At 48.1% G+C, this 15,419-nt stretch overlaps 1 protein-coding gene across 1 annotated transcript in view; it reads right to left on the reverse strand.

Annotated features, from left to right (window-relative positions):
* LOC143276207 (beta-hexosaminidase subunit beta-like) overlaps positions 1-15,419 on the reverse strand; it is a 33,139-nt gene that overhangs the window by 6,669 nt on the left and 11,051 nt on the right. The window contains exons 4-11 of the mRNA XM_076580660.1: positions 13,687-13,730; positions 11,380-11,490; positions 9,892-9,993; positions 7,351-7,489; positions 6,159-6,351; positions 4,675-4,834; positions 3,241-3,451; positions 641-731 (exon numbers count right to left, since the gene is read on the reverse strand). Of these exons, the coding sequence (XP_076436775.1) occupies positions 641-731; positions 3,241-3,451; positions 4,675-4,834; positions 6,159-6,351; positions 7,351-7,489; positions 9,892-9,993; positions 11,380-11,490; positions 13,687-13,730 (1,051 nt within the window). The remainder of the gene's footprint in view (positions 1-640; positions 732-3,240; positions 3,452-4,674; positions 4,835-6,158; positions 6,352-7,350; positions 7,490-9,891; positions 9,994-11,379; positions 11,491-13,686; positions 13,731-15,419) is intronic.

Consider the following 15,419-nt stretch of genomic DNA (forward strand, 5'->3'; position numbering starts at 1 on the left):
AGACACAAAGGAGCCCCGTTAAGACACAAAGAAGCCCAGAGCCCAGTTAAGACACAAAGGAGCCCGTTAAGACACAAAGGAGCCCCGTTAAGACACAAAGGAGCCCCGAGCCCAGTTAAGACACAAAGGAGCCCAGAGCCCAGTTAAGACACAAAGGTGCATAGTTAAAACACAAAGGGGCCTAGAGCCCAGTTAAAACACAAAGGAACCCAGCCAAAATACTTCGCAAGACACAAAGGAACCCAGTTAAGACACAGAGCCAAGGAAAGTCTTAACGGGTAGGTGCTACGAGAGGATGTGAGGAATGGGACCCGTGCGTGGGGTGCTGAAAGTGGAGGGGGTTGGGGGAGGGAGGGAAGATGGCAAACGGAGTGGAGGAGGAGAAGTTGGACGGGAGTTTGTGAAGGACACAGAACTCATGTTGGATTTTAAATATTGTATTTCTTTCGTTTTGGGTGTTCTGTAACTTTTTACAAATTTATGAATGGAAAACATTCAATTTTCTTAATGATGTAATGTCTGACGTTATCCGGTCGCCCACAGCCAATTTTCCTTGTGTCTTTATAAGGACATAAAACTGATTTGATTGATTGATTGATTGAAAAAGGAGCCCAGCCAGCTAAGACGCAAAGGAACCCACCACGATCTCTGCAAGAAGTTGGTGCCGTCCACAAACTCTGCCCACATGCATGCCTCGCCACCCAGCACCAGGGCCTGTTCTGCTGGATCGTCTGATCAAAGACACGACAGTCAAAGCGAAAGTAGACAGCTAACTTATTTTCAGTACACACAGGAACACCAAGACCATATATTTTACGGCAGCCTGATCAACATTGTGTTAACGGCCGTTTCATTCTATCTGTAAGTCTGTTTACCACAATGTCTGTCTGTCTGTATATCTGCATAGTATCTCTTTTCTCTGTGACTGAATTTTTGAATCCCTTCTACTTCCAATCTCATCAACACCTACCTCACCAACACCAACACCTACCTCACCAACACCCACCTCACCAACACCAACACCTACCTCACCAACACCCACCTCACAAACACCTACCTCCCACCTCACCAACACCTACCTCACCAAAACCCACCTCACCAACACCCACCTCACCAACACCAACACCTACCTCACCAACACCCACCTCACCAACACCAACACCTACCTCACCAACACCCACCTCACAAACATCTACTCCCACCTCACCAAAATCTACCTCACCAAACACCCACCTCACCAACACCAACCTCCCCACCTCACCAACACCTACCTCCCACCTCACCAACATCCACCTCACCAACACCTACCTCCCACCTCACCAACACCCACATCCCCACCTCACCAACACCTACCACCCACCTCACCAACACCCACATCCCCACCTCACCAACACCTACCACCCACCTCACCAACACCCACATCCCCACCTCACCAACACCTACCACCCACCTCACCAACACCTACCTCCCACCTCACCAACACCCCCACCTCACCAACACCTACCACCCACCTCACCAACACCCACATCCCCACCTCACCAACACCTACCACCCACCTCACCAACACCTTCCTCCCACCTCACCAACACCTACCTCCCACCTCACCAACACCTACCACCACCTCACCAACACTTCCTCCCACCTCACCAACACCTTCCTCCCACACCTACGCTCCCACCTCACCAACAACCTACCACCCACCCTCACCAACACCTCCTCCCACCTCACCAACACCTTCCTCCCACCTCAACAACACCCACATCCCACCTCACCAACACCTACCTCCCACCTCAACAACACCCACATCCCACCTCACGAACACCTACCACCCCACCTCACGAACACCTACCACCCACCTCACAACACCTACTCCCACCTCACCAACACCCACATCCCCACCTCACAACACCTTCCTCCCACCTCACCAACACCCACATCTCACCTCACCAACACCTACCACCCACCTCACCAACACCTTACCACCCACCTCACCAACACCCACATCCCACCTCACCAACATCTACCACCCACCTCACCAACACCTACCACCCACCTCACCAACATCTTCCTCCACCTCACCAACACCCACATCTCACCTCACCAACACCTACCACCCACCTCACCAACACCTACCTCCCATCTCACAACCATCCTCACCTCACCAACACTACCATCCCACCTCACCAACACCTACATCCCACCTCACCTACACCTACCTCCCACCTCACCAACACCCACATCTCCACCTCACCAACACCTACCCACCTCACCACACCAACCTCACCAACTCTCCTCCCACCTCACAACACCACATCCACCCACCAACACCTACCTCCCACCTCACCAACACCTACCTCCACCTCACCAACACCCACATCTCCACCTCACCAACACCTCCACCCACCTCACAACACCTTCCTCCCACCTCACCAACACCACATCTCCACCTCACCAACACCTACCTCCCACCTCACCAACACCCACCTCACCAACACCTACCTCCCACCTCACCAACACCCACCTCCCACCTCACCAACACCTACCTCCCACCTCACCAACACCCACCTCACCAACACCCACCTCACCAACACCTACCTCCCACCTCACCAACACCCACCTCACCCACACCTACCTCCCACCTCACCAACACCCACCTCCCACCTCACCAACACTCACCTCACCAACACATACCTGCCACCTCACCCACCTCACCAACACCTACCTCCCACCTCACCAACACCCACCTCACCAACACCCACCTCACCAACACCCACCTCTCCAACACCCACCTCACCAACACCCACCTCACCAACACCCACCTCACTAACACCCACCTCACCAACACCTACCTCCCACCTCACCAACACCCACCTCACCAACACCTACCTCACCAACACCTACCTCCCACCTCACCAACACCCACCTCTCCAACACCCACCTCACTAACACCCACATCCCCACCTCACCAACACCTACCTCCCACCTCACCAACACCCACCTCACCAACACCTACCTCCCACCTCACCAACACCCACCTCACCAACACCTACCTCCCACCTCACCAACACCCACCTCACCAACACCTACCTCCCACCTCACCAACACCCACCTCACCAACACCTACCTCCCACCTCACCACACCAACCTCACCAACACCTACCTCCCACCTCACCACACCAACCTCACCAACACCTACCACCCACCTCACCAACACCTACCACCCACCTCACCAACACCTACCAGTAAAACTCTGTGGATCGCAGGCGTAGAAGTGTCTCCAGTCTTCGCCGTAAGAGACGAAGTTAAGATACCAGCAGGAGGAGATAATCATGCGGTTTCCAGAGCTGGCCACCAGGGCGGCGTAGTGCTGCCAGCCGTCTGAAGCGTTGACGTTACAGTTGGTTTCATTTCGCTGTTGTTTCCACACCTCCACCACTATGCGGTTGTTTACCTGTGTATAAATACTCACAAAACATGAGAATATGTATGTCCAAAGAACAAGCATACACAATCGGGAAGAAATATATATGTATACATACGTACACACATTCACACACATATATATATACAGATGTATAGATATAGATGGACACACACACACACACACACACATATATATATATATATATATCTATATCTATATATCTATATCTATATATATATATATATATATATGTATGTATGTATGTATGTATGCACGGCACACACATGGTCAGATCAATGTTTCAAAACTTTAGATTTTGAGAATGAGCTGTCACATCGCCCATCGCGATCAAACAGTACAATCAGTTGATCAGCATCAATCGTCACTGACGACAAATTTCCACCTGGCCACAAGTTGGGGAATGAGGTAGATCAAATCTGTCGTCGGCAATAAATCTGGTTATCGCCGGCGGCAGTTTGGGCAGGCAACATTTTAGGACGTAAAAACACCGTCCTTGTAATTTCTTCTCACGGTTTACACACCGAGAAATCTGTTGTGGCAATACTGTACGGTACAGTTGTACGGGGAAAGCACTGGCTTTACCGGAATTATCCAATTAGTTTTCTGAAGCCTTGGGATACAGAGCTAGAGGTCACGTGAGTCAGCAGTTGATCGCAAAGAACAGGATGTGAACAACATCACACAGGTAGGTATACCGAGGGAATGTGTCAGACAAAACAAAGTACTGAAACACATGCAATGCATTTTGTAATCAATGTTTTGAGCAGCAGGCAGCGAGTGGAGTTTAGCCAGCAGAGGTTTTGTGTGTGTTGGAGGCCTTAAAGACAGGGCGAGCTGCAAGCATTCTGTTTCTGAAGTTTATCAATCAAAACTTGGGGTATGCGCTTTGAAAGATTTTTTATCGCTTGTTGTTCAATCGTTACGCCCAAGTGGTTTTTTTTTTCTGAAGAGTTTATCATTTCTATTTTTGGATACTCATTTAGAGTGGGGAATGTTGAACTGGCTAATCATTATAGAATCTAGGTCATTTTAAGGTTGAGACCTAATAAACAATGCCTCTCTTTTTCCATTGTTCAACTGCAATTCGTTCTAGAGTTAAACGTCAGAAATGAATTCTTTGGCAGGAGTGGAACCACACAACTGACGGTCATCAGCGAATTCACTGATGGAAATGGGATTCACAGCGAATTCTGTGCTGTGTGAAAAGTGTGTCCAGTCTAATCACTGACCGAAGCTCCGTTGTCGAGGGGGTCCTGCCATATGATGACGTCTTTGCCTGTGCCTGCCATGATGTCAAGGGCTTTGGTGACGTAATATTGCTCCAGCTTGGAATAGTTTCCGCCAATGTTATGCTCTTCCATAAAGTCGCTTATGTTAGGACTCGATTCCCTTAACAAGAAAACCAAGTAAAAGGGTTCATGTCATACAGTGTGAGTCACATCAAAATGAGAAGCCTACACACACAGTGTGTGACATGAAAAGAACATGCCTACACATGTAGTGTGGGCCATATAAATAGATATACACACAAATAGTATAAATTCCGTCAAAAATCATACTCAAGTAGAGTCACATAAAAAATCATATTGCTAAACCGAGAAGAGAACTCACAACAGTTATGTACCCCAGTCAATACAATTCTTAAATGATAATTAATGCAGTTTTATACCCAAATCAACCCAATCACTGTAAGACTCCTTAATAATATTGATAATAGTGTACATTTATATTGCGCCCTTTCTCTCTACTTAGTGCGTGCGTGTGTGTGTGTGTGTGTGTGTGTGTGTGTGTGTGTGTGTGTGTGTGTGTGTGTGTGTGCGTGCGTGCACGTGTGTATGTGTGCGCGCGCGTGTGTGTAGGCATGTATGTATGCACGTATATTTGTGCGTATTCTATATTGTGTATCAATTTTGAATACCGTTCATACAGACCACAGTGGGGCATACAGACCACTGCACTAACGAGGAACTGTTCAAACAGTTACTAAATCAGCACACAAAAAAGGAATAGCCATCCCCACAAAAAGGACTCACCACCATAAAAAGACTGACCACCCACACAAAAGGACTGACCACCCACACAAAAGGACTGACCACCCACACAAAAGGACTGACCACACAAAAGGACTGACCACCCACACAAAAGGACTGACCACAAAGGACTGACCACCCACACAAAAGGACCACCCACACAAAAGGACTGACCACCCTACAAAGGACTGACCACCACACAAAAGGACTGACCACCCCACAAAAGGACTGACCATCCACACAAAAGGACTGACCACCACACAAAAGGTCTGACCACCACACAAAAGGTCTGACCACAAAAGGTCTGACCACAAAGGACTGACCACCACACAAAAGGACTGACCACCCACACAAAAGGTCTGACCACAAAAGGACTGACCACAAAGGACTGACCACCACACAAAAGGACTGACCACCCACACAAAAGGACTGACCACAAAGGACTGACCACCCTACAAAGGACTGACCACCCACACAAAAGGACCGACCACAAAGGACTGACCACCCACACAAAAGGACTGACCACAAAGGACTGACCACCACACAAAAGATCTGGCCACCCACACAAAAGGACTGACCACCCACACAAAAGGACTGACCACAAAGGACTGACCAACCCACAAAGGGCTGACCACCTACACAAAAGGACTGACCACCTGAGCACCCACACAAAAAGGACTGACCAGCACATGTAGTGTGCCTCGTCCATGCCGGCATGCAGGAAGTGGTCCCTGAAGACGTCCTTGACCTCCTGCATCAGCAGGTGCAGGAAGCGGAAGGTGGAGTTCCGTGTGGGATCCATGTTCTCCGCTTCTGCGTGGCTTCCGTGCACCGCTCTGTTCGGGTGTCCCTCGGCCCAACACGGCGTCAGCAGTTCTGCTCCATTGGTAAAAAAAAAAAAAAGTTATAATCTTTATCACCATCGTTATCATAATCATCATCATGATGCTTATTATTGGTACTTATATTGCAACTATCCGCAGTCAGAGACCAAGCTCTAAAAGCTTTACAAACACGGAGTCATTCGCACGACATGATGCCTACCTGGGTAGATCCATTTGGCGCTTATCATTCGTTTCCTGTGACAGTCAGGCTTCACTCACGCGCACGCAAAGACGCGCATATCAAAGTGGATTTCTCTCCAGAATTTTGCCTGAAACAACTCTTTTGTTGCCGCTGGTTCTTTTACGTGCGCCATGTGCATGCTGTACATGGGAGCTCGGTTTATTGTCTCATTTGAATAACTAACATCCAGACCACCACTCAAAGTCTGGTGGGGGCGGAGAAAATTCTGGCGAAAATGGGATTCGATCCCGTGCGCTCAGATTCTCTCGTCTCCTGGGCGGACCGTAACCACTGGGCCACCTCTCCAATGATGATGATAATGATACCACTACTACTACTACCACTACTACTGCAGCTACTACTACTACTACTATTACTCGTTTTACAAACACGGAGATACATGCACAACAGGCCGTCTACCTGGGTAAAATCTGCTGAGAATTGACTTTTCGTTTCCTGTGTCGTGTCATACAGTCACACAGACGGACATGTGTATAATTTGGAGAGTGGATTTTCCTTTAGAATTCTGCCGGGGACAACTCTTTGTTTGCCGTGGGTTCTTTTATATGCATTAAGAGCATGCCACATACGGGACCTAGGTTTATCGTTTCGACCGAATGACTGGCGTCCAGACCATCACTCAAGTCCTAGCGGAGAGATCCGATCCCATGCGCTGAGATTCTCTGGCTTCCCAGGCGGTCGTGTTACCACTGGGCCCACTTGGCCAGCGCTCAGTATCAGAGTGCAACAGATAACACTTTGTAAGACAAACATACAATCACCACTTACAACACTGCTCATTCAACCAACCTGGCTTCCCCTTTCCCCAGGAATGCGCATGCCCCGGTGTGTCGAATTCCGGTATCACCCGGATACCTCTCAGGCGCGCATACTCGATGACCTCCGACACATCTTCAGGTTTGTAAACATGGCTGGGTGAAAACGCTCCCTGAATACACATACGTTTGCTTTTACTGAGTCACACACACACACACACACACACACACACACACACACTCTCTCTCTCTCTCTCTCTAATGCTCTTATTTCAACGACATTTTTTGTGAAATAATGCAGTGCAAAATCTTTAACACAATCATATACGATGATAATTTGACTGCTTCCAAAGAAACATTCAGACAAAAAATATGTGGTGTGGTTCGTCCGTCGGGATCGACGAGGACCATCTAGTCATCCTGGGGGTGGGTGGGTTGGGCTCTGTGGGTGCGCAGATGACTGGTCAGGCCAATCCGCGCCCGGAAGGTTCTGACGCAGTGTGGACAGGGGATGGTGGCGGCTGTCGGGGACTTGCTGGCACTGCTTTTCCTGGCCTGTTTGCGTTGCTCTGCTGCAGCGATTCTGTTGGCCTCACAGGATTTGGCGCCTTTGTGGACAGCTGAACGCCACTTTGGTCTGTCCATTGCATTCAGCTCCCACGTGTCGTGGCTGATGTTGAGGGCCTTCAGAGAAGCTTTCAGAGTGTCTTTGAAGCGCTTCTTTTGGCCCCCATGGGAGCGCTTGCCATGTTGGAGTTCGCCGTACAGCAGTTTCTTGGGGAGCCGGTGGTCTGGCATGCGAACTACATGGCCTGCCCAGCGCAGCTGGGCCTGCATCAAGATGGTGTAGATGCTGGGCAAGTTTGCACGAGTGAGCACCTCTGTGTCAGGGATCTTCTCTTGCCACTTTATGCCGAGAAGTTTTCTGAGGCTGGTGGTGTGGAAGTTGTTCAGCTTTTTGGCGTGGCGTTTGTAGACCGTCCATGATTCACATCCATAGAGCAGTGTGATGAGAACTATGGCCTTGTATACTTTGAGCTTCGTCTCCAGGGTGATGATTCTCCTGTTCCAAACGTTCTTATGGAGTCTGCCGAAGGCAGCGCTGGCTTTGGCGAGTCTGGCATTCACCTCGTCGTCGATGACAACTGTGCGAGACAGTTTACTGCCCAGGTATGTGAACTTGTCCACCGCGTTCAGTCGTTGCCCGTTGATGAAGGTGTTTGGTTCAACGTAAGGCTTTCCTGGAGCTGGCTGGTGCATCACCTCAGTCTTCTTTGTGCTGATTGTGAGGCCAAAGTTGTCACAGGCAGCAGAGAACTTGTCGACGCTTGTCAGCTTCGGAGGCAGCGTTGAGAGTGCAGTCATCAGCAAACAGGAAGTCGTTGACGGTGTCTGTCCTCACCTTGGTTTTTGTTTGAAGCCTCCTGAGGTTGAAGAGTGAGCCATCTGTGCGGTACCTGATGCCAATGCCTACATCAGCGTCTCTGAAGGCATCTGTCAGCATGGCTGAAAACATGAGACTGAACAGGGTGGGGGCAAGAACACACCCTTGCTTGACTCCGTTGGAGACAGGGAATGGTTCTGAAGTCTCTCCGTTGTCTTGGACTCGGGCCAGCATCCCATCGTGTAGTTGCCGTACGATGGTGATGAACTTTCTGGGACATCCGTACTTCGCCATGTTTCTCCAATGGCCATCTCTGCTGACAGTATCGAAGGCCTTGGTCAGATCGACATAGGTGGAGTAAAGGTCGGCGTTCTGTTCCTGACACTTCTCCTGGAGCTGCCTGGCAGCAAACACCATGTCGATAGTCCCGCGTTCTTTCCGGAAGCCACACTGGCTCTATGGTAGGAGACCTTGCTCAAGGTGTGCTATGAGACGGTTGAGTAGTACTCTGGCCAGAGTCTTGCCTGCGACGGACAGCAAGGATATTCCACGATGGTTGTCACAGGCCTGACGATTTCCTTTGCGCTTGTACAGGTGTATGATGGAAGCGTCTTTGAAGTCCTGTGGAACTGCCTCATGCTGCCAGATGAGCTGGAACAGCTGATGAAGCTTCTCAGTCAGCGCCATACCACCTTCTTTGTAGACCTCAGCTGGGATGGAGTCTGAGCCAGGGGCTTTGCCATTGGATAGCAAACGGATAGCTTTCTGGGCCTCCTCCAAAGTTGGAATGGCATCCAACGACTCACTGACTAGCACCTGGGGGAGTCGGTCGATGGCTTCATTTTTCGTTTGAATGCATTACGCATATATTACTATATGCATACACAAACTTGTGTTCTGAATATTCTGTTATATGTGTATATTTTAATAATGACTTGTAACTGAACATGGTAAGATTCCAAACAACGTTTTCATTTGCTGATGATACGGGTAAGACTAACCGAAAATTACACTGATTATGTTTTTGTCTCAAACCATCTAACACAGGACAACATAATACAAGGTGGACTTCATCTTCTTTTGCAATCTGTCTACAAAAATGGGCATACCATATTGTTCGCAAGGACAAATTCTGTACTATGTGCAGAAATATCGGAGAGAGAGAGAGAGAGAGAGAGAGAGAGAGAGTACCTTTCCGGAAAGTTCTGGAAAAGTCCGACTGACAAACGGGAAAGACTGGGCGTCCACTATGTGCCAGTGCAGCACGTTCAGTTTGCTCCACGTCATAGCGTCCTGTGACGTCATGAGTTGTCATTAGTTATCAGTCTTCGTCAACATCATAGTCACCGTTAGGAATCTCAGACAAAATTCCTAATATGCAACGTGTGTGTTTGTGTGTGTGTGTGTGTGTGTGTGTGTGTGTGAATACACACTATAATTCCTTCGTAGAGTAAAACATGAAAGGCACAGTACAGAAATCAGTGTGGTACAGCACAGGTGAGCAGTACAGCACGTTACAAAACAGCACGCAGGGCCTCACACTGCTGTGCAGAGCTCAGCGTACAGCACAGTGCTGCACAACACGGCCACAGCGAACCCAGGACCACCCGAGATAGTTCAACGCTTCAGAACTGTCCGGCTGCTGAGCACTACATTATACTGTATCAAACTATACTGTTTTTACTACTGCTCCTTGTCATTTGTCTGTCCATACGCTACAATGAGATTTGCGAATGCACGCATTCGTTCATTACAACCATTACAAAACACACACACACACACACACACACACACACACACACACACACACGCACACACACACACACACACACAACGTTTGGAGGGTGAGTGAGGGGTGGACGTGGGAAGCGGAAGAAGAGGGGGTGAGAAAAAAAAAGGTCGGGTATAGGATGGAGGAGTCGTACCTCCCATCATCATATCACCCATATTCATTTGTCAGTCATATCACCTTAGTCATATCACCCATATTTATTTGTTAGTCAAATCACCCATATTCATTAGTCATATAACCCATATTGATTAGTCATATCACCCATATTGATTAGTCATATCACCCATATTGATTAGTCATATCACCCATATTCATTAGTCATATCACCCATATTGATTAGTCAGTCATATCACCCATATTGATTAGTCATATCACCCATATTGATTAGTCATATCACCCATATTCATTAGTCATATCACCCATATTCATTAGTCATATCACCCATATCTACTGGTCACATTTCGTTTCTTCTTCGTCGTCGTTCGTGTCCCACGTTCACTCTATGTACACGAGTGGTTTTTACGTGTATGACGGTTGTTACCCCCTCATGTAGGCAGCCATACTCGGGGGTGTGCATGCAGGGTATGTTCTTGTTTCCATAACCCACCGAACACTGATCAGTAACTTTAACGTGCGTATTTGATCTTCTGCTTGCGTATACACAAGAAGGGGGTTCAGGTACAAGCAGGTCTGCAATATGTTGACATTGGAGATCGGAAAAATCTCCACACTTTACCCACCAGGCGCCGTTAACGAGATTCGAACCCGGGACCCTCGGATTAAAAGTCCAACGCTTTAACCACTCGGCTGTTGCGCCCGTCTTCTGCTCCTCCTCCTCCTCCTTCTTCTTCTTTGTCATAATGCCAGTGCATAAAACCGAAGCTTACCAAGTGCTTTTTGATGATGGCCAAAGGGAGGTAATGGCGGGCAGTGTCGATCATGAAGCCACGATGGGGAAAGCGGGGTCTGTCTGTGATGGTCCACCTGTTGACCTGTACCTGGCCACAGAGCTGTCCATGTCATGTCTGTGATGGTCCACCTGTTGACCTGTACCTGGCCACAGAGCTGTCCATGTCATGTCTGTGATGGTCCACCTGTTGACCTGTACCTGGCCACAGAGCTGTCCATGTCATGTCTGTGATGGTCCACCTGTTGACCTGTACCTGACCACAGAGCTGTCCATGTCATGTCTGTGATGGTCCACCTGTTGACCTGTACCTGGCCACAGAGCTGTCCATGTCATGTCTGTGATGGTCCACCTGTTGACCTGTACCTGTCCACAGAGCTGTCCATGTCATGTCTGTGATGGTCCACCTGTTGACCTGTACCTGGCCACAGAGCTGTCCATGTCATGTCTGTGATGGTCCACCTGTTGACCTGTACCTGGCCACAGAGCTGTCCATGTCATGTCTGTGATGGTCCACCTGTTGACCTGTACCTGACCAGAGCTGTCCATGTCATGTCTGTGATGGTCCACCTGTTGACCTGTACCTGGCCACAGAGCTGTCCATGTCATGTCTGTGATGGTCCACCTGTTGACCTGTACCTGTCCACAGAGCTGTCCATGTCATGTCTGTGATGGTCCACCTGTTGACCTGTACCTGGCCACAGAGCTGTCCATGTCATGTCTGTGATGGTCCACCTGTTGACCTGTACCTGACCACAGGGCTGTCCATGTCATGTCTAGGTCTGTGATGGTCCACCTGTTGACCTGTACCTGACCACAGAGCTGTCTATGTCATGTCTGTGATGGTCCACCTGTTGACCTGTACCTGGCCACAGAGCTGTCCATGTCATGTCTGTGATGGTCCACCTGTTGACCTGTACCTGACCACAGAGCTGTCCATGTCATGTCTGTGATGGTCCACCTGTTGACCTGTACCTGGCCACAGAGCTGTCCATGTCATGTCTGTGATGGTCCACCTGTTGACCTGTACCTGGCCACAGAGCTGTCCATGTCATGTCTGTGATGGTCCACCTGTTGACCTGTACCTGGCCACAGAGCTGTCCATGTCGATGTCATGTTTGGAACTGTAGAACTGTGTATATGTCACGTCATGTCTGGAGCTGTACAACTGTGTCCATGTCACGTCATGTCTGGAGCTGTACAACTGTGTCCATGTCACGTCATGTCTGGAGCTGTACAACTGTGTCCATGTCATGTCTGGAGCTGTACAACTGTGTCCATGTCATGTCTGGAGCTGTACAACTGTGTCCATGTCATGTCATGTCTGGAGCTGTACAACTGTGTCCATGTCATGTCATGTCTGGAGCTGTACAACTGTGTCCATGTCATGTCTGGAGCTGTACAACTGTGTCCATGTCATGTCTGGAGCTGTACAACTGTGTCCATGTCATGTCTGGAGCTGTACAACTGTGTCCATGTCATGTCATGTCTGGAGCTGTACAACTGTGTCCATGTCATGTCTAGAGCTGTACAACTGCGTCCATGTGTGTGTGTGTGTGTGTGTGTGTGTGTGTGTGTCTGTCTGTCTGTCTGTCTGCGTGTGTGTGTGTGTGTGTGTGTGTCTTCATCATCATCATGGAAATTTATATAACGCCTTCAAACGCTCAATGCCTTTATAAAAACAAAACAAACTGCTAAACGGAATACCAAAGAAATAATAACATGGTATGGTGTTGTAGGCAAAAAGATAAAAAGTAACAGCATATCACACACACACACACACACACACACACACACACACACACACACATGGTTGACCAGCTTTCCCCACCCCTCTCCCTCTTCATGCACACACATCACAATGAAGTAATCAGTGTACACGGAAACAGCACGTACTTATCACAGTAATGTGTAAAGAGATACGTTTTCAGGCCTGAACTAAATGACTATAGGGTCTGACTGTGTCGGAGAGAGTATGATGGAGAGTTCCAGAGCTTAGCTGCTGAGAAAGAAAAGGCTCGTTGGCCGTGCTGTTTGTGTGTGAAAGTAGGAAGCTGAAAGAGCCTGGTGTCAGCAGAGGATCGAATGGTCCTGGACAAGAGCAATGTATTCTTTGTTCAGTGGATGTATGGTGTGCCTGTCTCTTCCTTATCAGTTTTTATTTCGATGAAGAGAAAAAGTTGAAGTTGTGTTGCCTTTGCCACACCTACAGTCGCATCACGTGTTTGGTGTTCAACGCTTATTTTCTAAACACAAGGAAAGAAACATTTTGGTGGTGTATATTTACCTTGCCGCTGTCCTCGTATGGTAGTTGACTGAACGTCTCCAGTCCTGAAACACAAGATCTACATGGAGGGAGAGACAGACAGACAGACAGACAGAAATACAGACAGACAGAGGAGTGTGTGTGTGTGTATGTGTATGTGTGGCTGTGTGTATGCCTGTGTGTTCCAGAGCCAGACAGAAAAAGAGTCCAACAGACAGGCAGGACGTCTCCTGCGTGCATCCAAAATGAGTACCCCCGAAAAATAATCATTGTCGATACCTCCCCATAACCCTCTCGCTCCCGACACACACACACACACTCGCGCACGTACACTACATTACGGCTTCAATAGAGCAGGAGGATGGTCGAGGAGAGGGGTGGGGGATGGGGGCTTGGGGTGTTGGAGAAGACAGACGAACAGATGACAATTTCTCGTCACATCCATAGACCAAGTTGAGCAGGTAGGTTTGGGGATTTGTTTTGAAAGAGTACATAGTTGGTGAGTGCTGGTGTGTCAACAAAGTGGATAGTGCAATGCCTAGGTAACCAAGGTAAATGGTCTCCCTGGGAATTCTTTCTGTTTGACAACTAGGTAGATAAAAACCAAAACCGCGGGCCAATGCTCATTCTCTTTCCAGGCCCCGTCCTCGTGGAATAAGCTCCCTCTTTCCCTCCGCTGTTCGGTTTCTCTGTCATCCTTCAGATCTTCTCTTAAAGCTACTCTTTTCACATCTTGATTGGCGTCTGTGTTTCATTCCTCTCCAGTGTGTGTGTCCCTTCTGCGTGTGCGTCTGTTGTGTGCGTGATAAGAGAATGGCAAAATCGTGGTGGAATTGGTGACTGTCCCTTGATGCCTGTGCTGTTTCGTCCCATTATACTTGTCCGAAATGCATTTTTGTTTTTGTAAGCGCTTAGGGCTTTGGTAAGATAAGTGCCATAAATGCCCATTATTATTATCATTATTATTATTATTATTATTATTATTATTAAATGCCCAGGTTTCTAATGCTGCCTCTGAAAATGCGGCTGTTTGACTCGTAGACCGTCGGGGACCAATGGGGAACTGGGAAGGGGGACGACTGTCACGATGTGGGTCACTAGTGACTTCCCTTCAAAACAGTTGTAGCTGGACATGGGGGATTCTACTTATTATCATTCTTCTGCGCTCGTAGGCTGCGGCTCTTACGTTCACTCATATGTAGGAGTGTGCTAGGTTGTTTTTTTTGACGTGTATGACCGTGTTTTACCCCGCCATGTAGGCAGCCAGTCCCCTTTTTCCGGGGATTGGTGCGTCTAAAAATGAGCCACACATTCCTGACCTTCTAATTCACACGCACGGAAAATGAAATATAACAAAAGTATACAAAAAATGGAGCAAGCAAGAAAGTTAGTGATTAAGGAATTAAATTCATATCTGAATAATTAGATAGATATAGATAGATAAGTAAGTTAATAATTAGATGTGTATAAATAGATAAGTAAGTGAATGAATTTAAATATGGTTAAATAAATGAAATAAACTAAGATAAAACATAGGTGTAAAAAAAAAAAGATAGACAGATGAATGAATGAATAAATAAATAAATAAATAAATAAAATTTCCTAAAGTCTGACAACAACCTGCACTTTCCCCCCTATTCACCACACAATGCCCCTCCTCTCCAGTTATGTATATCTAAACGACAACATTCCCACAACGACATTGATGCTGAACAAACTGCAATCACCGGTGTGTGTGACGGGCGTTCAGCAAA

This window comes from Babylonia areolata, chromosome 31, assembly GCF_041734735.1.
Source record: "Babylonia areolata isolate BAREFJ2019XMU chromosome 31, ASM4173473v1, whole genome shotgun sequence".
Lineage (NCBI taxonomy): Eukaryota > Metazoa > Mollusca > Gastropoda > Neogastropoda > Buccinidae > Babylonia > Babylonia areolata.